At 31.7% G+C, this 23,590-nt stretch overlaps 2 protein-coding genes across 4 annotated transcripts; one reads left to right on the forward strand and one right to left on the reverse strand.

Annotated features, from left to right (window-relative positions):
* The first annotated feature begins 15,208 nt into the window (after nt 1-15,208).
* Nucleotides 15,209-17,649, forward strand: LOC108486558 (F-box protein CPR1-like). 3 transcript variants are annotated; one of them, XR_008284277.1, is made up of 3 exons: nt 15,209-16,649; nt 16,772-17,019; nt 17,108-17,649. XR_008284277.1 is itself a non-coding variant. In XM_053029848.1 (2 exons), exons 1-2 carry the CDS (start codon nt 15,472-15,474, stop codon nt 16,809-16,811), a joined length of 1,218 nt encoding a protein of 405 aa, XP_052885808.1. In that variant the 5' UTR covers nt 15,209-15,471; the 3' UTR covers nt 16,812-17,096. The 3 variants fall into 3 exon arrangements, 1 of the variants encoding a protein (XP_052885808.1); XR_008284276.1 differs by having other exon boundaries at nt 15,210-16,649; nt 16,772-16,874; XM_053029848.1 differs by lacking the exon at nt 17,108-17,649 and having other exon boundaries at nt 16,772-17,096.
* LOC108486557 (inositol transporter 4-like) lies at nt 17,636-20,401 on the reverse strand. Its single transcript, XM_017790674.2, has 6 exons — nt 19,914-20,401; nt 19,684-19,754; nt 19,170-19,505; nt 18,985-19,092; nt 18,308-18,913; nt 17,636-18,204 (listed from the first exon to the last, which is right to left on the reverse strand). Exons 1-6 carry the CDS (start codon nt 20,047-20,049, stop codon nt 17,728-17,730), a joined length of 1,734 nt encoding a protein of 577 aa, XP_017646163.1. The 5' UTR covers nt 20,050-20,401; the 3' UTR covers nt 17,636-17,727.
* Nucleotides 20,402-23,590: the final 3,189 nt, after the last annotated feature.

Here is a 23,590-nt window from a genome sequence, read left to right on the forward strand (position 1 = left end):
TTTACTGAAACTTATTCTTTTTTGGGCTTACATAATGCCCCCAATTTCTGAGTCCCTTAATCCGCCCCTAATTGGGCCTCAAAATTGGCCCAAAGGCCTATACAATCGTGTGGCCTACACGACCCAAAAAGCTAGCCCGTGTGGTTCACATGGTCTTTCCACACACCCTGCAGAATTTCACACGACCATGTAGTCTATACGGTCTACCCACACACCATACATGATTTCACGAAAATGTCTAAATCGGAAATCACTTTGCTGATGGAACCTGATTCTCATACCCTTCGCCTAAACAAAATCACGAAAACATTTAACACTACATAACAAGAAGACTAAATACTAACCATTTCTATCTTATCATAAAAAATAAATTCAATCTAAAATAATAGAAAATATATTAAACAAACTTACACCCCGCTTTGAACTACAATCAAAAGACAAAACTCACGTACAAGCACAAGGAACAAATGGAACGACAGTAAAGAAACAATAGCCAACAAAGAACGTGAGCAAAAATCTCAAGAGAACTAAAAGAACAAAAGAAAACAAAGAAAGAAGAAAAGAAGAATAAGAGGAACAAAACCAAAATTAACATCTGGGAATAGGGAAAAGTGGATGGTTAATAGAGTGAAAATAAGAATTTTGGAAACAAAATATAAAAAAATAACAATAAAAATAGATAAAGATTTATCCACTAGTTTTTTTTTTGTTTTTTTAGAAAAATAACTTTAACCCAACAACTAACAAGTGCCAAGGACAAAAATATTACACTTACGCGCAACACGAGAGTCAAACACAAAACCTAGGATAAGCTAACACCTTATCATTGAACCAACAAACTCATTCTGTTATAACTTGCTCAGAAATAAGATTTAAGCCAGAAGACTAAGGATAGGAATTGAGTTAAAAAAAGCTAACAAAATTCCAAGAAATAGGATTTTAACATATGACCTCACACACAAGCACAACATTTAACCACTAAACCAAATCATTTCACTTATCATAATTTTCACAATCAAAACTAAAAATAAGAACATGGCCACTCCTGATTTCATTAACCCAATTTTGTTCTAACCCGATTTTCGATATGTGACAAGTATTTTTAATTTAAATGATTTCATTTGTAGGTTGAGTAAACCTCAGTAAAAATGATTCATGAATTTAACTTCTTTTAAAGTATAGTGATGATTGCTCACCTCATCTTTTAATTACATTATTAGGGATTTGATTTTCGTTCATAGAGATGGAGCATATTTCATGACCAACTATTTATTTTTTTAGAGAACACTTGTAAACCACAATGAAAGAATTAATCATTACTATAGATGGATAAATCGGAAACCGTAACAATTTATTTAATACATTCTCAGGAAAAAAAAATCATAACAATGTTATGCTTTTTCTTTTAAATGATTTCATTTGTAGGCCGAGTAAACTTCTGTAGAATATCATTACAATTTTAATTGATTATCCATTATTCATATACATAAGTATAATTTGAAAACATTAATAATTTATGCTAAAACGATCTTTATTCGTACATATATAATCTAAACTTTCAACGTTGCCAAATATAATCACCAATATTGTGTGGTGGCTTTTATTTTGTAGAATTCCATTTTTTATCCATTCAAAACCACGGTAAAAGTGCCACAAAGTGTTTTATATTATATTTCAGATTGTATTCAAGTTTGTCGATTAAAAAATGAGTAAATTAGTCCTTATCGTTAGATAAGTGAACAAAAACAATCTCTTTGTTAAAATATATAATGTATAATAATAAATTTAGCCCTCAACCTTTACACTTATTCAATTTGACCAATAATATTTTGTTGAAGTAAATTAAAATTTTGAAACTAATAAGGCTAAAAGGTCAAAAGACCTTAGAAACAATGTTTAAAAAATCAATTAAGCCCTTTTAAAATTTAAAAATTATTTTAAAAACCATAAAATTATAAAAATTATAAAAAAGTTATAAAAATTATAATTATAAATTTTATTAAAGTTAATAATCTTGACCCAACAAAAAGTAGGGTCAAATTGTTTAAAATCTTATAACCATTAGATTTTGATGGGTTAGTATTATTATTTTTAATAAAAATTTATAAATTTTGTTATAATTTTTATGCTTTTTATTAATTTTAAATTTTAAAAGGGATTAATGATTTTTGAAATTGTTACTAAAGCCTTTTGACCCTTCATTCTTATTAGTTTCAAAATTTTCTAATTTACTTCCAATAAAAAGTAGGGTCAAATTGAATAAATGTGTAAATATTGAAGGCTAAATTTATTATTATACCTTATGCATAAACACCAAATTTTAACAGATGATTTATTTTACTCACTCATCTAATATGTAGGAGATAATTTATCTATTTTTTTAGTAGATCGACTAAAATGCAATCCAGAGTATGGTATAGAGTTTTAAGATACTTCACTTCAAAACCACTCTTTTACATCAATAAATACATATACACATACTCAAAAACCTCACAAGCAATTTACCCATTTCATAACACCATGTACATATACATAAACATTTCCAATACCTTTCACAAGTAAAACATATGTTTAAGTTTATCTCGAAAATGCAAATTCTATACAAGTTTATCAAAACCAATTAAATTGGCTTATCACATATAGCATAATATAGAAAAGGTCAAATATATCAAATGCTCATTTCAAACCAATACACAATATGGCTTATACATTTCCAATTTCATCAAAAGACATACCTTTCAAAACAATGCATAACATATACATGTTAATAGATATAATTTCCCCATTTTACCTTTAAAAAATCCATATCATCAAAATTTAGCAAATAAACATTTATAATATATTTAAACAAAATACCAATGTAAATAGAAATCATAGAGTACCAAAATGCTTTCAAATTCTACCTCACTCTTCCTTTGCTCCCTCTTTCTTTTCACAATTCAATATACACTAAATTTGATATTTTTATACACTAAATTTAACAATTACCTTATTATCTCTCTCTATTAAAACACTTCTATCCCTTAATCTAACCCTTCCATTCGCTTCCTTCACCAAATCTAAACTTCCATCTTTATGGGTACTTTAATGTTAACCAAATTGAATGAAAATTACAATGAAATTGGAGAAGAAAAAAAATAAGAAAAAAAAGTATAGGAATGTGATTCAGGTCGAATTGGGCCTAAGTTAAAAAATTCTATTCGAGGCTTGGACGTGTCTTATTTTTTGTCTAAGCCCATTTTTGGGCCTATATTTTTACCCAAACCCTTCTACTTTTTAAGCGAGCCTTCAGGCCTAGGCGATGACCCGGCCCATGATTAGGTCTAATCATGGCCAATTTTCGACTATTCTATTTATAGAAAGTCCACAATTTTCTTCTGAGAAATTTTAAAATTTCTTTTTTTCCCCTTCTCTTCATTCTTTATTTCTTTTTTTTTATTGATAAGTTTCGTTACCAGAGATTCAAAGTACTTCGATTTTCGAGAAAGATAATGAAAACTCTCCAATTAATTTACTAGCATTACTAAAATGAATAGTATTAAAATTAAACCTGAGTTTTTAATTCTACATTACTTTAGCCTTAAATCAATTAGACTCAAATCTAAGTTCAGTTATAATTACTCATATCCTAAAGATCTAAAATATTTATCTCAAGCTCATAATTAATTGGATCTAAATTAATCTAAATTTTATTAAACAAATTGTATCAACATATTAACTCAATTAATGCTAATGCATCTAACTCTACTTAAATAGTGAAACAGAACTAGACAATTAATCACTAACCAATCAATTAAACACATGAATCAACCTCAAATTGTGTAGCAAGTGGCAACGTTAATCAGTAGAGAAGTTTGGACAATCGCTGGTGTAAGGTTGTGCAGCAAAATTGAAGCAATTGATGTAACTACTTGGGGGAAGCGGTGGAGCAATTTGTTGAATGATGCAAAAAAAAAAAATTGAAGACAATAACAACGACTTTAAAGCACTTAGTGGCAACAAGGATGGCTTAGCAGCTAAGGAGCAGCAGGGAGTAGCAATCTTTCAGGGTAATTAGTAGCAAGAAAGTGTAGCAAACCTAAAATTTTAAGGCTGGTGGCAACGACAACTTGGAAACAATCTGGTTGGTGGCATTTATTATCTTATTTTGAAGGAATAATAATAATATTTCTGTAGCAATGGAATGGTGCAACAATGGCATTAAATGAACAAATTTTGGAGGGGTGGTGCTAAAATTTTTTTTTGCACTAGCTTTGATGGGTGAAACAAAGATAATTTGGAGGTTGTTTGAAGGGTTTTTTTTTCATGCTCTGTTAGAATCAAAATGATTTTTTTGCTTGGGTCATGGATTGTTTTAGCCTTATGGGTGTTTGATATTTTTTAGCCTACTAAGGAGTGACATGTTTGACAAACAATAGTTGGAGTTTGGCTAGGACTCTTCAATTCTTTAATTAGTTATCCTTACCATTATTTATTAAGAGAATTTTGGAATGGTTGAAAATTTGATTTATGAATACTTTTATTTAATAAATACTCAGGATAATTAATGAGAATTTAGTTTTTAAATAAGAGTTTAAAACTTATCAAAACTCAGTTGGATAGACTTTTGTATCAGCCTATAAATAAGCTGCTTGTGGCGTCATTTATAGAGCAGGTTTGGAGTGTCTTTGTTGACAATTTTGGTGTGCTTTCTTGTAGTTATTTTGCAACTCTCTTTTAGGTATTCTTTCAAGAGTTTAATGATTATATTGTGAGGTACTTAGGTGAGTGATTTGTGACAATTGGGTTCAGTATTGTGGCTGCAATTACTTTTTTGTGTAAGGATAGATTGAGTTTAAGTTAATAGGTGATTCAGACGATTGTTGAATAAAATCATTCACTGTGCGAGGCTTCACAAACGTAAGATTGTTGTTTGAACTACATTAACAAATATCGTGTGTTAATTTTCCTCTTATTTTGCTTCTTGCATTACTTTGCATTAAGTTTTTTTTTCATTTTTGTTCTAACAAAGTTGGAAGAAAATTATTTTTCAAGTGTAAACCGAAGGCTTTTCAATTGATATCAAAGCCGGCTTCAAAAGTTATTTGAAAGTGATCTTTTATTCAATTTGTGACCTTGAAATACATGAAGGAAGGTAGTTTGATTACTGACCGCCTCTCTCCCGATCGCCGGGAGAGAGATAAGAATTAACACTTGGAATTAAAATATAATATAACAATCAGTTGAAAGTTAAGCCGTTATTTTTTCCGAGAATTTTTGAGTTGTAAATAAGTGATACATAATTGACAGTTAAACGAGAACAGATTCAAAATGGTCAGACCACTGATTTTAGCATTGGTATAGATGACAACCTATATTTCTGAAATCAAATTTATGTGCTGAACGATTCTAAAATCAAAAGAAATATTTAACAATAAGTCCACAATAGTGTTTATTCAATTCATCCTGGTAGCAATAAAATGTATAATGATCTTAATTAGAATTATTGGTGGCCAAGAATGAAACGTGAGATCTCAGAGTTTGTCTTGAAATGTTTAGCATATCAGCAAGTTAAGGTTGAACATCAGGTTCCGTCAGATTTGCTTCAACCTATAATGATTTTTGAGAGAAAATGAGAAAGAGTATCAATGGATTTTGTAACAAGGTTGCTTGTGACACTGAGAAAGAAAGATACTATCTGGGTTGTGGTTGATAGATTGACAAAGTCTGCTCATTTTATATCGGGTACTCTATTAAGAAGTTAGCAGAATTGTATACAAATGAGATAGTTATATTACATAATGTACCAATGTCTATTATTTTAGATCGTGGTCCATTGTAACGTCCCTAAAATGTTAAGTTTGGATTTGTTAAATTTAGAAATAATTAGGTACCTGCTTCAATGTTTAAGGGCCTTAGGTGTTAAGGGTGGGTCGTGAATTCGAGTCTTTGTGAGAGCATTTTGTTGGTCAAATTTTGGTTGTTGTTGCTTTAGTAGAATTTGAGTTAAAGTTTAACTCTAAAGTGAGAAGGAATCTGTTGCATGATTTTAGGGTTGATGGATGAGGGGAGTTAGTTTTAATTTTAATTTTATTCCAAAAAAAATAAAATCTTCCCGCAATCGCACGTTTTCATCTTTTATTTCATTGTTTTCTTTACTCTCTTTTATTATTTTTTACCTTTCTTTCCTACGCCACCGCCAACATAGAATTGAGTAATTTTAATACTTCATTTTTGTTACTTTCTTGGTCTTTGTTTTTTGTTTCTTGCAATTGTGGGTTGTTGTTCGTTTAGTCTTCATTATGCTCATTTATTTGGCTTTTTCAATTTTGTTCTTGACAGGTAAGGCTATTGGATTGTTTTTTAATCGTTTGGATTGGAGGGTTATGGGTTGCAAAGTGATGTTGTTAAAATTTGTTATTCGTTATTTAATTAGTTTGTTACGGTTAGGTAAGAATCGTGACACATTTAGCGTCCCTCCAGCGACTTGAGATTTGCGTAGTGGTCGTTCGTTCAAACGGTAAGGGCGTGGATGTATTTTAAAAGGTCGTTTTAGTTAATTGTGGGTGATTAAAGATTAGAGTTTTGCAAATTATTACTAAAATCGGTTGTGTTAATTGGCGATTTATGTATGGGATTGCTCGTGTTTGAGTTTAATTCTAGAGAATATCAGGTGTGTAACGAGAAGCCCGAAAAATAGCAAACTGCGAAAGCCAAAATTAGGCATTGTCGGTCCTACATGATCGTGTGCATACAAATCTGGACATCTGTTGGTACAATTTTGATATCTGAAAGAATAATGAATATGTATGATAAGTATATGGTTCGTATCTGTTATGTTGTGCATGCAAAGCTATGTCATGTTTAATTTTTGCTCTAAACATGTATGATATTTTTTGCACTCTTCATTTGCATCTGGGTTGGGTTGTAAATAGCATGTGGAGGAAGTGATTCTGTAAAAGGCGATTAATCACCTATTGATTCGGCAGTTCAGCTGTAACTGTTTTACAAAGTGTCATGTGGACACCAAGTGGTGTGCAGGGATGGATAGGTGTTATATATCCATATGGTGTGTTGGGATAGACAGAGTTGGTGTGTAGCAGCTGAGGGTAGGATTATGTTTTATATCTGCTCTACTCTGCTATAAATATGTTTCTGATAAATCTGTCTGATATGTATTTTACTGTGTTAAATAACTTTATCATTATACAATGAGTTTCAAAACTCACTCTCGTTTCAATGATATTTTCATGTAATCCTTAGACTTAGGTGGGTCAGTGCGATGGGAGCTCGGTTATATTAGTATTTCGACTCTTTAATTATTTTAAATTGGATTAAGTGTTTTGTAAAATTTGGACTGTTTAAACATTTTGGGACTGTCTCGATTTTGGATTTAATTCTAGATTTTTACATAACAATTGATAAAACAATTTACTGAAAATGATTATTTTCTTGCAACCAACTGTTTTCGAGAAAACAAACTTGGTTTTCCAAAATATAATGATCTATGAATTTTCACTGCAATGTATTCGATTTATCTAAAAAATGTAATCAAATAATGTTTTTAATTAAATAAATTTGTCAAACAGGTTTTCTAATAAAATGGGTTTTTAAGTAACAAAAGTTTATAATTTTTTTTCAAATAAATGAAAGTCAGATTTACAACTGTTTTACGTAGTATCTCCAGATCTAGCCATAACGTCCAGGCCAGGTTTGGGGTGTTACATCTGCGTTTTACTTCTAGATTTTGGGGTAAGTTGCATGAAGCTTTAGGCACCAAATTGAATTTTAATACAGCATTTCATCCGCAAATGAATGGTCAATCAGAGCATATAATTCAAATTTTAGAAGATATGTTATGATGCTGTGTTATAGAATTTGAAGGTAGATGGGAGAAATCTCTACCCCTAATCGAGTTTGTTTATAATAATAGTTATCAGTCAAGTACCAAAATGGCGTCATAAGAAGCTCCGTAAGGAAGGAAATGCATAACTCTTTTATATTTGTTTAAGTTAAATGAAAGGAAGATAGTAGGAATCGATTTAGTTCTTGAAGTAGAAGAAAATGTTAAGGTTATTTAAGAACTGTCTGAAAGTTGCCTCTAATCGAAAAAAGCAATACGTAGATTTAAAATGAAGGACATTGAGTTCCAAATCGGTGACAAAGTATTCTTGAAAGTATCATTGTGGAAGAAAGTGTTGTGTTTCGGTAAGAAAGGAAGATTAGTCCAAGGTTTATTGGATCGTATGAGATTCTAAATAGAGTCTGGCAAATAACTTATAGAATAGCGTTACCTCTAGAACTTGAGAAAATCTATAATGTGTTTCATGTACCAATGTTGCGTCGTTATCGATCTGATTTTTCTCTTGTAATCTTTCTTGATGAGATTGAGTTACAGTCTGATTTATCTTATGATGAAGAATTGGTGAAAGTTTTGGCTCAGGAAGTAAAAGAACTCTGCAATAAATGTGTTCTGCTAGTGAAAGTTTTATGGAATCATCATGGTATAGAAGTGGCTACATGGGAAACAAAAGAACCAATGAAATCTTAGTACCCAAACCTTTTTACAGGTAAAAATTTCGAGGATGAAAACTTCCTAATGAGGATAAAGTTGTAATAGCTCGATTTACAATGGTGTTAAAAACAATGGTTCAAGGACCACAATTCTGACGATAGAGTTAATAAATATTATTTATTTATATTTACCAACTTGTTATAGTGTTTTATTGATGTTTGAATTAGTAAATTTGGTCAACAGGTTAGAAATGAAAGTATATGGACTAAATCATAAAAATTGGTGAAAAGTTGATCAGATAAGTTTAATAAAAATTGTTCAAGGTCCAAAGTGGTAAATAACAACTCTTGCATAGTAGTACGATTGTGTCAAAGTTTACTGGAAACACCTGTTAATTTCCATTTAATGATGAAACTAAGAGGTTAAGTGTATAGGCTGAAGTGATGGGATGGGAAAGAGAGTCTTATTCTCATCTTCTTTTACCAAAAATATTTTTCTTTGTAGAAGAAAAAAAGCTATAGGTTCTCTTGATTAATCAATTTTTCATGTAAGTGTTCCCAAAGCCTATTCTTCATGAGTTTCGTGTTTTTAAGATCCTTGTATCTCGATTTAGCTAACTTGTATGCCTAGTCTAAAAAATATTGAAGTCCGAAGAGTTGTCATTGATAAACTGAATGTATTAATGTATAGATCAAGAACCAAATCAACAGTAGATAACAAAGGAAAAGGAAAGATCACAGATTGATCATTGGCATTCAAATTCTACTATTGTACTAGGTAAGTTCATAATGTATTAGGTATGTACTAGCTAATAGTATGCGAATATATATGGTAAAACATTAGTAAACTTGTATTAATAAGGTGAGAAATATATTAATTAGTAAAAAGAAAGTTTTGTTATGTATATGAGTCCGAATGAACAAATGATACAATTGCATGCCAATAGGGGTATTTATGCACTGTATGGGAAGAAGGGAAAATGAAGAAGATGAAGAAAGTTACTAAAGTTTTCTAGAATCGTACATTTGTTGTGGATTTCCAATTTAATCTCTTCGGAGATTCTAACGTGTCTTCGATTGGAATAACTTTTATGAGTAATTTGGCATGTTATCAGGGGAGAATATTTAGCTTACGGGTTCTACACATGTGCATCTAACGTGTTCTCGGTTGGAATAAATCTTATGAGCAATCTAGTGTATTATCGGGGGAGAATATTTAGCCTATAGGCTTTGCACTATGTGCATCTAACATGTTCTCGGTTGGAATAGCTCTTATGAGCAATCTGGTGTGTTATCGGGGGAGAATATTTAGCCTACGGGCTTTGTACTATGTGCATCTAACGTGTTCTCGGTTGGAATAGCTCTTATGAGTAATCTGGCATGTTATCGGGGGAGAATATTTAGCCTACGGGCTTTGCACTATGCGCATCTAGCATGTTATTGATTAGAATAGCTCTTATGAGCAACCTGACGTGTTATCGGGAGAGAATATTTAGCCTACGGGCTTTGCACAATGTGCATCTGGCATATTCTCGGTTGGAATTGCTTTTATGGGCAAACTGGCATGTTAATGTATGGATACCCGTATATCCCTTTCAATTCTTGCTAAGTCATCAAATGGAGTGTTTCTGAAATAGTAATGTTTACGGTATGATTTATATGGATTGAAATAATGTATGAATAGATGATGAAATATTTGAGATAGGTTATATATATTTGAATGTGATGCACTCACATTGTACATGTGAAGTGTGTTCGTAGGATAAAGAAATTAGTTAAGTGTTATAAATGTATGAATGTTTTGCGAGGTAAGTTTAATATTTTAAACCTAAGTACTTACTAAGCATATTTAATGCTTACCCCGTTTATCTTTTCCCTTCCCTATAAAGATTTTGACGAAACTCGGTAAGCGAATTAATCTACGACTCACACTATACAACTCTTTTTCGGTAGAAATATTTTTACTCTACACCGGGTCAAATGGCATGTATAGAAGGTTTATTTGGTGATACTGTCTATGAAATGAATGATGATGTTTTGAATGTTGTGTATATATATATATATGCCATTTTGTGAAAATTGTTCAATTTTAGCGTAAACTATTATTATGCTCAAAATGAAAATAATTGCGTGTGTTAAAAAAATGTTAACCCACTTGGATAATTATCAAACTTATAAAAGTGAACTATTTAGGTGGATAATGATAAAGCAATAAGAACACATGGCGGATAGTCTTTTGGGGAATAAACTTGAGTGGTCATTTTTTTTACGGGTCACCTTGGCACATTCTTTTAAAAATATTTGTATAGAATTATAAAATAATGAAACTAATAAAGTTGCTTAACCTTGATTAGTCTCATAAATGTTTATACCTCTGATATGTATGTATGATGATTAGAATAAGAATTATGCTGACTTTAAAATAGATTTCTTTGATAGCCTTGCATGTGAATGCCTCTGTTTTTCTGTAACACTCTGTAACTCGGGTCAACAATTGGGCTGGGCGAGGGGTATTACACAAATACGCCGATGTAGAAAGAAAGGCTTTTCATGGAAATTCACAAGCCCTAAATGCCATTTTCAATAGATTCAACTTGGATTAACTTAAAGTCATTTCTATATATAAATTTGCTAAGTAGGCACGGATGATCTTGAAAAACCAACCTGAAGGAAATGATGTCGTACGGATGTCAAAACTTCAGATTTTAACAACCAGGTTCAAAAAATTGAAAATGTTTGAAAATGAAACTATATCTGAGTTTTATGCATGATTGTGTGAGATTTCTAATGAGGCTTTCTATTTTGGTGAGCGTTGTTTTGATGATAAATTGCTACAGAAAGTGTTGAGGTCTTCACTAGAATGACTCGTCATTAAAGTGACAAATATAGATAAGTAGTGAGCCAATATTTGCTTTGTATGCATAACATTGAGGATAATGTACAAAGGATATTAATGTAATTAAAGGATATTATTATTAAACCTTTTTTTTTTGAAAAATATAAGTATACAAAACGAATATACTATACTTTGAGCATTAGATCCAACAGAGGAGACCTGGGATTCCTACCATACAAAACATGTTCTATGAGGGCGGTGTGGTAAATCTAAATAATCATTAGTATGTTTTGGTGGGACTAGAGTTTGGTGACGAATTTAATTTTCCCATCGAGTGGAGCTTGTCGTCTACTAATGTGTGCAATTATCAACTGCCACTAGAAGGTTACCAAAGGCCAGGGAGTAATTTATGGCAATGAATCGGAGGGCATTCTCGTTGTTCTTCGAGACATAACCTTCCGCAATGTGTTTAAGTATTGCTTGCTCGATGAGGGTGCGAATGGGTACGTGGCATGTGATTTTGCTTGAGGCTTCATGAATAATGAAGCATGGAAGCCGTAGGATCAGTTGTGACCCCTTAACTCAAAAGATATGGTTGCGAAGATTCTTTGCAAGTTGATGGAGAAACCTTGAGATTATCTTGTATATTATGAGAAATGGCCTATCATAACTAGAGGTTCCTAGAGGGCATGTCTCGTGTTCTGCCTAACATTTGTCCAAAGAATGTAGTGTCATTTTCCATTATAGAGGTACAACCTTCTGTTGTTGAAGTCAAAATAACCAATTGATCTCGTCTTCTTGGACTCAAACCTAGGCCCCAAGTGAGGAAATTGCTATTGCCGATATATATTTAGATGAAAAGGATGAAGGGGAGGTCTTATTAGATATCCCTTCGTTGAATGTGGATGTGGATATGTCCTCTAATAAAGAAGGTGAATGAGAGGCCCTGTTGCTAGTTTTGAACAATTTGACAAAAACCAAAAGTTTGAGAGTGAAATGAAGTGAAAAACAAAAACTCTTTTTTAATATATAAAATTAATTATTTTTACCTTGGCTAAATGTTATATAATATTTTTCCAAAATTTATGCATTTGTTGTATTATCATAAAAGTTTTATTTTTATTTTCTAAAATAATATAGAAAACATAAAATTTCCAATTTAGAAAATAATACGTTTTCATTCTCATAGATATTCTTTTATTCTTTAAAAAATATTTTTAATATTTTCAACTAATACTTAAATTCTTTAATTTATTGTCCTTACTCTTAATTTAAAACAAACATGTGGTTGATAATTTTTGCTAGTATCCCGTGTATTATGTAAGTTGTGAATTTAGTTCATATTCATTACTTTTAGTTTTTTTATTTTTTTAAATTTGAAATTTAAATCTAAAGTTAAACGATAACAATTAAATAAGTTAAGCCCAACATTGTTATTACTTCGTATTGTGTAAAATTTGATATTAATTTGTATTCTTCTATTTAATAATTTTAGTCTTTATATATTATTTTTTTGAATTTTACAATTTCAGTTTTAATTCCAAATGGTAGCAATTAAATCCATTAGTTAAAATAATACGATTTTTTTTGTGAATCTTATGTGAAAATAATAGGTTAACATGGTATTATATATGTGATAATATGTTGGTCAAAATGTGCTCTAAGTTCCTATACTCTTTGTACATTCGAAATTTAGTCCCCTACTTCTTTTTTCAGGGAATTTTGTTTCTATAATTTTCAAAGTTAAAAATGGAAGCCCCATTGTTAACATCATTAAAACTTTTATGTTAAATTCAGGTTCATTACAACATTATATTTTATTATATGAATATCAAGTGCTTTTTTTTTAATTTCATAATGTCATACCAACAAATTTAATAAAAGAATTTTAAGGTGGTATTACAAATTGGATGTAAATTTTGAAACCTAAAGAGTAAATGGACTAAACTTTTGAAAATAAAAGTAGAAAAACTAAATTTCAAATTTACAAAGAGTACAAGAACTTAAAGCACATTTTAACCGAATAAAATTTTTGAAATAGAAAACTTTTAACTTAACAAGTTTAATAACTATAATTTGATTAGACTGAAATTTTAAAACTAAAAAATATAAAAAAACTAAAATGACCAAATTAAAATGCCTAAATTAAATCTATGTAAACAAAAACAAATTTAGATGTATGTCACATTATTTAAATGTGTTAAAAAAGACCTACATTGTTTAGAGCAATTATTAAAGCTCTTTTCGTGCACTTAGATGACACAGATTTAGGTTATAAAAATGTATTACAAAAGAAAAAATTAAGACACCAAATTAATATACAAGAAAAAGGATTTCAATTGTCAAAATATTCATTTAGCTGTCTAATAAAATAAAAGGTAAACTATACTTAAAAATATCATCACTAAATTATAGTAAATTTATATTTTGATGACTCAACATTAAAAAGTTACAAAATGATCATCAAGCTCTTTGAAAATTTTCGTTTAAGTCACTGAGTTGATTAGTTTTTTTCTTTTATTCGGCTAGCTAGCTACAAGCAACAATTTGACGACTAGTCTAGTGGATCAATACCCATCAATGAGTGGAATAAGATACTTCGGTCTAAGTCAAATTGACAAGCAGTGTCGAAGATAAGAGAAGGAAGTTCGTTTAGATTTTAGTTCTTAGATTTACGACATTTAAGAAAAAACTAAGTTGTAGAAGATAAGGGGGACAAGAGCTCTTGATTGGTGTAGGTGATGCCAGGGAGAAGTCCATACAACAACGATTTTAACAACTTAATGACTTAAATGGAAACTTTTGATTAGTTCAGTGACCATTTTGTAACTTTTTAAAGTTAAGTGATCAAAACATAAGCTTACTAATAGTTTAGTGACCTTAAGTGTAGTTTACTCTAAAAATTGGATTGTAAAAGAAAAAGTTTATTGCATAATTTAGTCCTTGAAGTATATTTTTTTTCGACTTTGATCCTTTAATTTTTTTTACCCACTTCAGTCCCTAACTTTATCAAGCGTTCCTAATTTAGTTTTTTGGACATTAAAAACTAATGTTTGGGATATTTAGCTAATCATATGCCACCATATGTCATATGGTGACATCATCATCATCTAGAAAAATTTAAAAATCTTTAAAAATGAAAAAATCCAAAAATTTATAAAGAAATTCCAAAACATATTTAAAAGATAAAAAAGTATTTAAAATTATAAAAATAATATAAAAATAAAAAATTTACTTAAAATTTTAAAATATATTAGAAATTTTAATATTTTTAAAATTTTATAAACCACATTTACTAGAGACTGAACATGATATCGTTGTCTCTTGAAATTTAACATTATTTTTCATTATTTAAATAAATTGAAAAAAAATTATCTAGATCTATGACCTAAAAAGATCTACCAATGATAAATTACATTTGATTGAATTATAAAACAATTATCTTAAGTGATATCCTTCCAAGAGGCAATGATCTTATGCTCTAGTGACGTGATTTATAAAATATTAAAATTTATAATATATTTTTAAAAAATTAGTAAATTTTAGTAAACTTTATATATATATATATATTGTAATTTTTATAACTTTTGTAGTTTAAAAAGATTTAAAGTTTTTCTAGATAATAGCATCAAAGTGATGCCATTGTATGTAACATGATAGCATATAATTGGCTGGATATTTTAATCGATTTTTTAATATAAAAAGACTAAATATGTTAAGTACTAAATTAAAAACATTAAGAATTTTAAATACTAAAGTGGGGAGAAGCAGTATATATAAGCCCGAGGAAAAAATTAAAAAAAGAGAAAGGGATTTCAAGTACCAAAATATTCATTTAGCGGTGTAATAAATAATAAATAAAATAAAACTGAGCCGAGAGATGCTTCTGGAAGTGCAGAAAAGCAGATTTTATGATATAAAATTAAAACTGTGGGACGCGTCTTTACGTATAAAAGAGAGATAACCCTGTCGCTGTTGCCTTCTCCTTGCACCACTTGTCGCCCCCACTCGCGCAATCCCAACCTAGGCCGATTCTTTCCCTTTCCTCCAAACAAACAAACGAACCCCAAATCTTAGAGCCCCTCGAAACCCTCGTCTCTCTCTCAGAAATCCCTCTAAACCTCCCAAACCCACTGCAAGAAATGTCTAAGGTTCCCATGGATGTAGTCACCGATATCTTCCATCGCCTTCCTGTCAAGACTCTCCTGCGTTTCAGGTCCCTTTCTAAACCCTACTTCTTTCTCATAGACGACCCTGATTTCACCAATGCCCACCTCGATCGTTCCATCAAAACCAGATCCAATCTCAACATCATCCTCAAAGGTTTACATCTCTATTCCGTGGAATTCGATGCTCTGGATAACGCCGTACCCATCGACTATCCTTTGAGTAGTGGAGCTGGGACTGAAGCCTTTGGTTCCTGTAATGGAATCCTTGCATTCCGTCTCACCGATAAAAACCTTGCCTTGTATAATCCCTCCACGAGGCAGTTCCGTCGACTGCCTGTTTCCGAGATTGAGCCCCCTCCAGGTGATTCTTGTAAATCTGGGTATATCTTTTATGGGTTCGGGCAGGATGTTAAAACCAATGATTACAAAGTCGTAAGGATGGTGCAGTTCAATAAAAGTGACGATGAAGATGATGAAGGTATATTTTACGACTACGAGGTTAAGGTTTATAGTTTAAAGAATGATTCTTGGAGGAAAATCACTAAGCTCCCTTGTTATCTTAGGTTTATGTTTCAATTTTTCTACCATCTATTGCATAGGCGAGGCTATGGTGTGCTTGCTGGTGGGGTTTTACATTGGGTGATGCCTCCACGAATTGAATTGGGACCGAGGAATAGGATTGTGGGTTTTGATCTTGGAAACGAGGAGTTCATTGAAGTGCCTCAACCTGAATATGCCGATAAGAACTATCTGTTGGATGTGGCAGCCCTGGAAGGGCGCCTATGTGCTGTTTGTAATTATGACCAAGAGAAAATTGATGTTTGGACTATGAAGGAATATGGAGTAAAACAATCTTGGACTAAGTTGATTTCCATTCAAAGAACTAGAACCATTACCACACTAACGTTTTTAAAGCCATTAGCTTATTCCAAGCAGCTTGAAAAGATTTTGGTGGAGATTAATAGCCAAAAGTTTGGCTGGTATGATTTGCAAAAGAAGAAGATGCGAAGTGTGAAGATTGGTGGTAGTCCAGGTACATTTGGTGCAGAGGTTTATATAGGAAGCCTCATTCAGATAGAAGACCCTAAAAGATTGGAAATTGAGAAGCAAAATGAACAAGATGAACTGAAAAACAGAAATCGAAAGAACAGGTACAAATGGTGAATTCCAACTTGTTTGAATCTTTCTTTGAAACATGTTAAGCAGCCCATCTGTATTTCATTTATCAACCTTGGTGCTTAATATTGGTTCCTTTTGTTCTTCCTTTTTTCAGGGATGATTTCCTTTCGAAAGGATTCAAATTGGTCTTATAATCAAAATCAAGAACATATACAAAATATGAGCAAAATGGGAAGGAAGCTTAATGGCTTATAAAGGTACCGGCTCAGTTTCCTTTATTTTTTTTATTAAGGGGAAAGGGTAGGGTCTGTCCACGGAGTCGGATCACTCGAACTCGGATTGGTGTCTGCCCCTTGGTTGAGTAAACAAAAGTTATTCCTTTGTTTAAAATCCTCACTGATGGTGGGTTTTGTATTCTTTTTATTATTTCGGTTGACCTTTTATGTTTTTGGATAAGAAATTGACGTAGTTTTTTATAATCTTGTTTTAGACCTCTTACACTCATGGCGGATCTCTTAAAGGGTTGACTTTGAAGGTCAAATACAGTTGACTTATGAACTGGGCTTACTACACTGCTTAGCTGACAAAGCTTGGATACTTGTCTAACATTAAATCATACTATGTTTTCAAACCCCACATCAACTTTCCTTTAAGAAGGGCAAGTTGGGTCCATGTATTAATCTTGTGAGAATGTTGATAGCTTTTATTATGCGAGACATTTAGGAAATTTCAACATCATTTTGATCTGTTATTTAATTCCTGCATCTGAACTTGATGGGTTTATGTGTAAAGCCAGAGCAGATTGAAAAAGAGTGCTAATCTAATCCATTTCAACAGTTGAGAAAGTGACCTTTGCTTCAAGCACAACCAGATGTCTTTTACCTCTTGCCTCTTGGGCTTAAACTCCGGAGTATCAGTGAATGACCAAGTTTGATGTTTTTTGGATTTAAATGATTGTGATATATAAGCATGTTTTGTTATACTGAATACTGGTAATCAGTGCTATAAATCCGAAAAATTTTGTATTTTAAATTTGAAGAACGGAGTTTCATTTTCTTCAAAGATGCTGTGCAATAAATAAAATCTACAGGGACTGAATCTTCTTGAACCTTAGGCAGACTGGTTCTCACCCCTCGTTGACTTTGTCTTGAATGCTAATGGCTTATAACCAGACTTTAGCATCTGCTCCACTTCCTCAAATTGCAGCCCTTTGGTTTCAGGTACGAACCAGTAGATAAAAACAAGTCCAATCACACAATAGCCAGCAAATAGGAGGAATGTGCCAGAGGAACCCAGAGCTTTGGTTAGGGTTAAAAATGTGAGGCTAACAATAAGATTGCAGACCCAATTGAAAACTGCAGCTATCCCACCACCGATTCCTCTGTATTTCAATGGGTAAATCTCAGAGTTAACAATCCATGGGACAGTTCCCATTCCAGGCGAGTAGGAAATGATGTACAGTCCTAGGAAGACAACAGCCAAAAACCCAAATTTGTTCGGGCAACCATCCTTGAACCAAGTACGATGTTGTCCATGACATGAGGTTTCTAGATCTGATGTCTTGGCCAAGCATGCTCCTGGAGAATACTAAATAAAGAGAAAAACAAACCAATCTGAATGTCACTGCCAATCGAGTTAAAATGCTTTACAATCGAGTTAAAATGCTTTACAATCGAGTTAAAATACTTACTTCATTTGCTCCATTGGCACAAAAAGCACACTCCGCTTTCAAACAAGACATACAGTTCCACGATGTTGGATTAGGGGCGGAAAGGAAACTAGGACATGTAGCATTTGCAGCGAAATGGGTAGACTCGAGTTGGCTAATTTTGGGAGCATGACTGGCTGCTTGGAAGAACACAATCGATAAAATCACTAGGCAAGAAATGATACCAAACATTGAGATGATCATCATTCTCCTCCTCCCATATCTGTCGACGAAAGCCATACTAACAATGGAGCCGACAGCATTGAGCCCAGACGTGACGAGAGAAAGCGCCAATGCTGTCTTGTTTGAAGCAAATCCGGCAAACTGAACTATTGTTGGGCTGTAATACATAACGGTATTGATGCCCGAAAACTGCTGAGCAACTTGAACCGTCACCCCAGCATAGAGTCCCCTTCGCACAACAACATTGCTTAAAGCCCCTTTCATTTTTGCTAGGAAATTATCCCCAATGGCTTGTTCATCAGCTTTCTCTGCTTCAATGGAGTTTCTAAGAGCAATCAATTCGGATTCGACTTCATTAGCAGGATAAATCTTCTCTAAGATGGACCTCGCCTCTTCTACTTTATTCTGTACATCAAGCCAGTAAAATAAATATAATTGTTGTAAACCATTATATGAATCGGAGAAAATATTCTAACCCGTCGGTAAAGCCATCTAGGAGATTCAGGGAGTGATAACATCAAGAAAAACTGAACCACAGCAGGCAGTCCGGCAACCCCGAGCATCCAACGCCAGGTTCCCGGAGCCTGTAAACACAACAACGGTACTGATTGTGAGAATTTTATAAATTAAGCATGAATTGTAGTGAATTATCATCACTTACATGAGTGAAGGCCAAATTGATTAGGTAAGACAGGAACTGTCCCCCTGTAATAAGCAAACCATTGGTGCTAACAAGTGCACCTCGGATTCTAGCAGGGGAAGCTTCAGAGATATAAAGAGGTGCAGTCATCGAAGCCATTCCAACTCCTAAGCCAACAAAAATTCTCCCAATAATGATCATCCATGGAGCTGGGGCCAGAGCCATGACTATGGCACCTACGAAAAAGAGAATATCGGCTACCAAAATCGACAGTTTTCTGCCGAACCTGTCGTTTATCCATCCTCCAAATGCAGCACCGAAAATGGCCCCTCCTACAGCCATACTCACGATCACTTCCTGTAAACCAACCATAAACAGAAGTAGAAGTGTTTGTGTAATTTTCTTGTAAAAGATTTCGTATTAATAATTAACAGATAAAATTATAAAAACAGGAGACCAAAATTATAACTTAACCTAAAAATTTTCGAAAACCAACAATGAAAACAGTGAAAAGAAAGGGGTCAAATTCAAAAACCTGTAGCCATGTTTTCTTTTCAACTTGTTGAAAATCCTCACGAATGTAAAGCAGTGCACCAGAAATAACCCCTGCAATTAATCCCCACAAGACACAATATTCGTCTCTATTAATATCGTGATCTTATTATTTTTTTCCAGTCGGATAAATCGGGAATCAAACCTTCTCCTGACACTGTTTTTATCGATCAACAAGACTTGACTCAAAACCCATGATGTTATTATTATTACCTGTATCGTAACCAAAGAGAAGCCCGCCAATCCCAGCCGAAAGTGAAAGGCGCATGATATAAGGAGTCTTACATGTCGTTTTCCAGCACTCGCTGAAGTCTGTTTTGTCGGGTTTCGCTATACCACCTTCCACCATTTTCCTCTCCCCACAAAAGAAGTATGTTGAGTTAGAATTTAGAATGGGACACAACGCAGAATTATAAAGAAAGAGTCCCAAAAGGATAAATACCAAATCGACGATAGTGGTTTCCAAATCAAAGTAATATCCTACTAAATATTCTTTTTAAGGAGATATAAGTAATTTTAGAAGCAGATAGAGATATTTCTTTGTAAACTTTTTGAACTAATTTTACTTTGTTCTTCTATACAAAACAATTTGGTCAATTACTAAGGAAGATTTGCATGTGATTTAAGTAAGGAAATCAGGTTTTCTCTGATAAAAACTATCAGTTTCAGATCTTGTTTAGGGTTCATTCTACTTACTTATTTGGCATAAAAATAAAATGTATGATGGCGGCTCACTTATACAACTTTCCAATCTACAAAGCGGTAGATAAAATCATATCTTATATTTCTACCTGCAATTAAGCGATCATTATCTTATATTTAACCCCAAATTTAGGATATATATGGTTATCTTTCTTGATTATTCCCACGGTTCTATGTAGCAACATCACTTCAAATCATCTTTCGATGTTTTTAATTTCGTGAAATTCATCTTAGGCCGTACCTGATAGTTTAAATGAATTAGCTTGAGATTTTATTGTATAAAAAATAATTTTTAGTATTCAATAACAAATATTTATACTTGAATCTCGATAAATTATATTTTTGATTTTTTTTTTGGAAGAAGAAATTTTTTTAGATAAAATATAAAAATAATTATTTAACTATTTAGCTCGTATTATTTTGATTTTTTTCATTTTAATCACTTTACTCTTAGAACTTTAATATTTTGGGAGGGATTTTTTAGAGATTGTTGTGCCAATTGGTTATGTGGCTTTTGTTACTTATGAGGACTTGAAAGGAGTCAATCTTCAAATTTGATGTAAGAGGTATTTTAAAAGGACTCAAGTTAGCATGGAGGTTTTAGAGAATTAGAGGTGAAAAGTGATAATACTTTAATAGTGGAAATGTTGTTATCTCGAGGCGCTGCAAACAGTGAAATGTGGAAGTTGTGTTCGGTACATTATCAACTGGAAAATACAATTTCGTCAAGACCATAATGATGCTGTTGATTCTTTAGCCAAAAGTGTCATTTTCAATTGCAATGGTTAGAAGAATTTTCAGAACCCCCAAGCTCACTACAAAATATTCTATTGGCGAATCTTGACCGCATGGTTGATGACATCCACTAATTTATTATATATTTTGCAATCACCTTCTGGCTGTTCTTTTCATACTAATATATATATATATATATATATATATATATATATATTTCGTCACTCTTCTATTAATTGTCTAATGAGAATTTAAAATACGGTTTGTTTTATTTGTCTAATAATAAATTTAATCTTTTAATGTTTACAAAATTTATCATTTTAGTCTTATTTATAAAAATCTTTTAAAATGTTTTTAAGTAAATTATAAAATTCAAAATTTTTAAAAAGTAAATATAAAAATATTTTAAAGATTTTTATCCCAAGTATCTTTCACTTTATTCTTTCTTTCGTTCAACTGACAAAGTTGAAAATATCAAATGTCATAATCTTAACTTGCAATCTCTCTTTAATGCTTGTGCTAGAAATAATAAAGACATGAGAGCACTAGAGCCTAAAACTAATACTATCTATGTAGCGAAGAGTAAAGCTATTAAAGTTGGGTTGTCAACCCAACTATTTTTATAGATTTATAAATTTATTAATTTTGAGTTTCATTAAGGGTTTTAATTAGACATTTTAGGTGAATAATGTAGCAAAAGAAAAATGGGGACAAAATAAAAGAGATTGAATTTTTCACATGTCCAGTTAATGGAAAAAGTAAATATAATTTTTTAAAAAATTTAAAAGTAAACCTAAAAATATTTTAAACATTTTAAATATATTTTACAATATTTAGAACTAGAACTAAAATGACAAATTTTGTAAATATTGGGATTAAATTTTTTAAAATTTTAGATTTAGATCAAATTGATAGAATGTATAATTTGTTATTAGCAAAAATAACTCACATTAAATTTCCGTTACTAAGTTAACGACAAAAATGACTAAAATATTTAATTTCAAGAAGTTAAATAACTAAATTAAAAAATAATAATTAAATTATCAAAATAGAACAAACTGAATAATTAAATAACTGTTAATTTATTTTACCAAAAATTCTTTTGTAACATTAATAATATGGGCAAGAAAGAGGTTTCTTTTTAATTGTGTTTTATATTAAAATTGCCAAATGAATTTTATATTAAAAATAATATATTTTGTATTTTCTTGACTTAATAAAAGTCACGGAAATAATCAAAGCATTTTGCAAATATTTAGTATTGGTTATTAACATTTTATCTTTTCCTTGATCTAAATATTATTATTTTTCAAGAAATTGTACCACTAAGTGTGGAACAATTGGTATCGCCGTTTCACTTAATATTTCTTCCGGAGTAACAACTCTTATTTAAAATAGTTATTGTTCAAAACAACTATTGTTTGAGAATAGTTATGTTTAGAATAGGACTCCAGTTAGAACTATTGTCACCTAGTGTAGTTCATATTTGAGAACAAGTTCTATAGTTCGAAATAACTCTTGTTTAGAATATGGTGTTTTAAGAATAGCTATGTGTAGACCAATTATTATTTGGAACAACTTGTATTTAGAACAAATGTATTTAGAGTCATTATTCAAAACAAGCTTTAGGTAATGTTTGATCATGTTTAGATAGGTTAGTTGGATTCATATGTTTTGTGACAAGTTTAAGGTATGTTTAGGCTCATTTGTTTAAGGTTTTGGATACTTAAATGTACAGCATTTTGACCATTTGGTCATTGAGTCTCGAGAGAGGAAGAACATGTCTTGAGACCGTTAAAACAAATTTCACTTAATTTTTTGCATTCAAAACTTTGAGGTCTGGAGACATATTTGTATAGTCTTGAGGCAAGCAACCTTTGTCTTGAGATAGTAGAACACCGAAGCTAAATAGATTTTTCCCTACTCTAGGTCTCGAATAGGAACCCTTTGTCTCGAGACATTCAAACTTTTAAGAAAAAATAGGAAAACATGGGAGGTTGGTCTTGAGACCTAGTCTCGAGACATAAAAAATCTTGCCTTGAGACACAGCATGTAGTGTCATGAGGCATGTTAACTTTGAAACTAAAAATTCCAAAATAATTTATAACATGTCTCGAGACAGATCCTAATCTTGAGACATATAGTTGAAATTGAATTTTGAGTTTAGATTGAGTCCTAACTTTGAAACTAAACCCATATAACTCTATAATTTGATGAAATGAAATCAATGAGTGTATAATTACATGTGTATGAACTATTTTGATAAGCAGGTTGATTTTATTTGTGTTATAGTAACTTGAGTTATTTCGGCTATGTAATATGACATCATACATTCGAATCCAATGGTCGAGTCAGGTGCGGGTGTTACACTTTGCTAAAAATATTGGTTCGTGTGCCATCATTGAAGCTAAACTCTACGGGTGCTCGAAGGTTTATTGGTGGCTTGAAGCTAT

This window comes from Gossypium arboreum, chromosome 6, assembly GCF_025698485.1.
Source record: "Gossypium arboreum isolate Shixiya-1 chromosome 6, ASM2569848v2, whole genome shotgun sequence".
In the NCBI taxonomy this organism is placed as follows: domain Eukaryota; kingdom Viridiplantae; phylum Streptophyta; class Magnoliopsida; order Malvales; family Malvaceae; genus Gossypium; species Gossypium arboreum.

Excerpts from the sequence above, each read along its gene's own strand:
- LOC108486558 (XM_053029848.1), top strand. The coding sequence starts at position 15,472 with ATGTCTAAGGTTCCCATGGATGTAGTCACCGATATCTTCCATCGCCTT. Across the intron at positions 16,650-16,771 it reads AACAGAAATCGAAAGAACAG|GGATGATTTCCTTTCGAAAG; the intron begins GTACAAATGGTG and ends TCCTTTTTTCAG.
- LOC108486557 (XM_017790674.2), bottom strand. The coding sequence starts at position 20,049 with ATGGTGGAAGGTGGTATAGCGAAACCCGACAAAACAGACTTCAGCGAG. Across the intron at positions 19,506-19,683 it reads AAAAGAAAACATGGCTACAG|GAAGTGATCGTGAGTATGGC; the intron begins GTTTTTGAATTT and ends GTTGGTTTACAG. Across the intron at positions 18,205-18,307 it reads GTGCCAATGGAGCAAATGAA|TATTCTCCAGGAGCATGCTT; the intron begins GTAAGTATTTTA and ends CTCTTTATTTAG.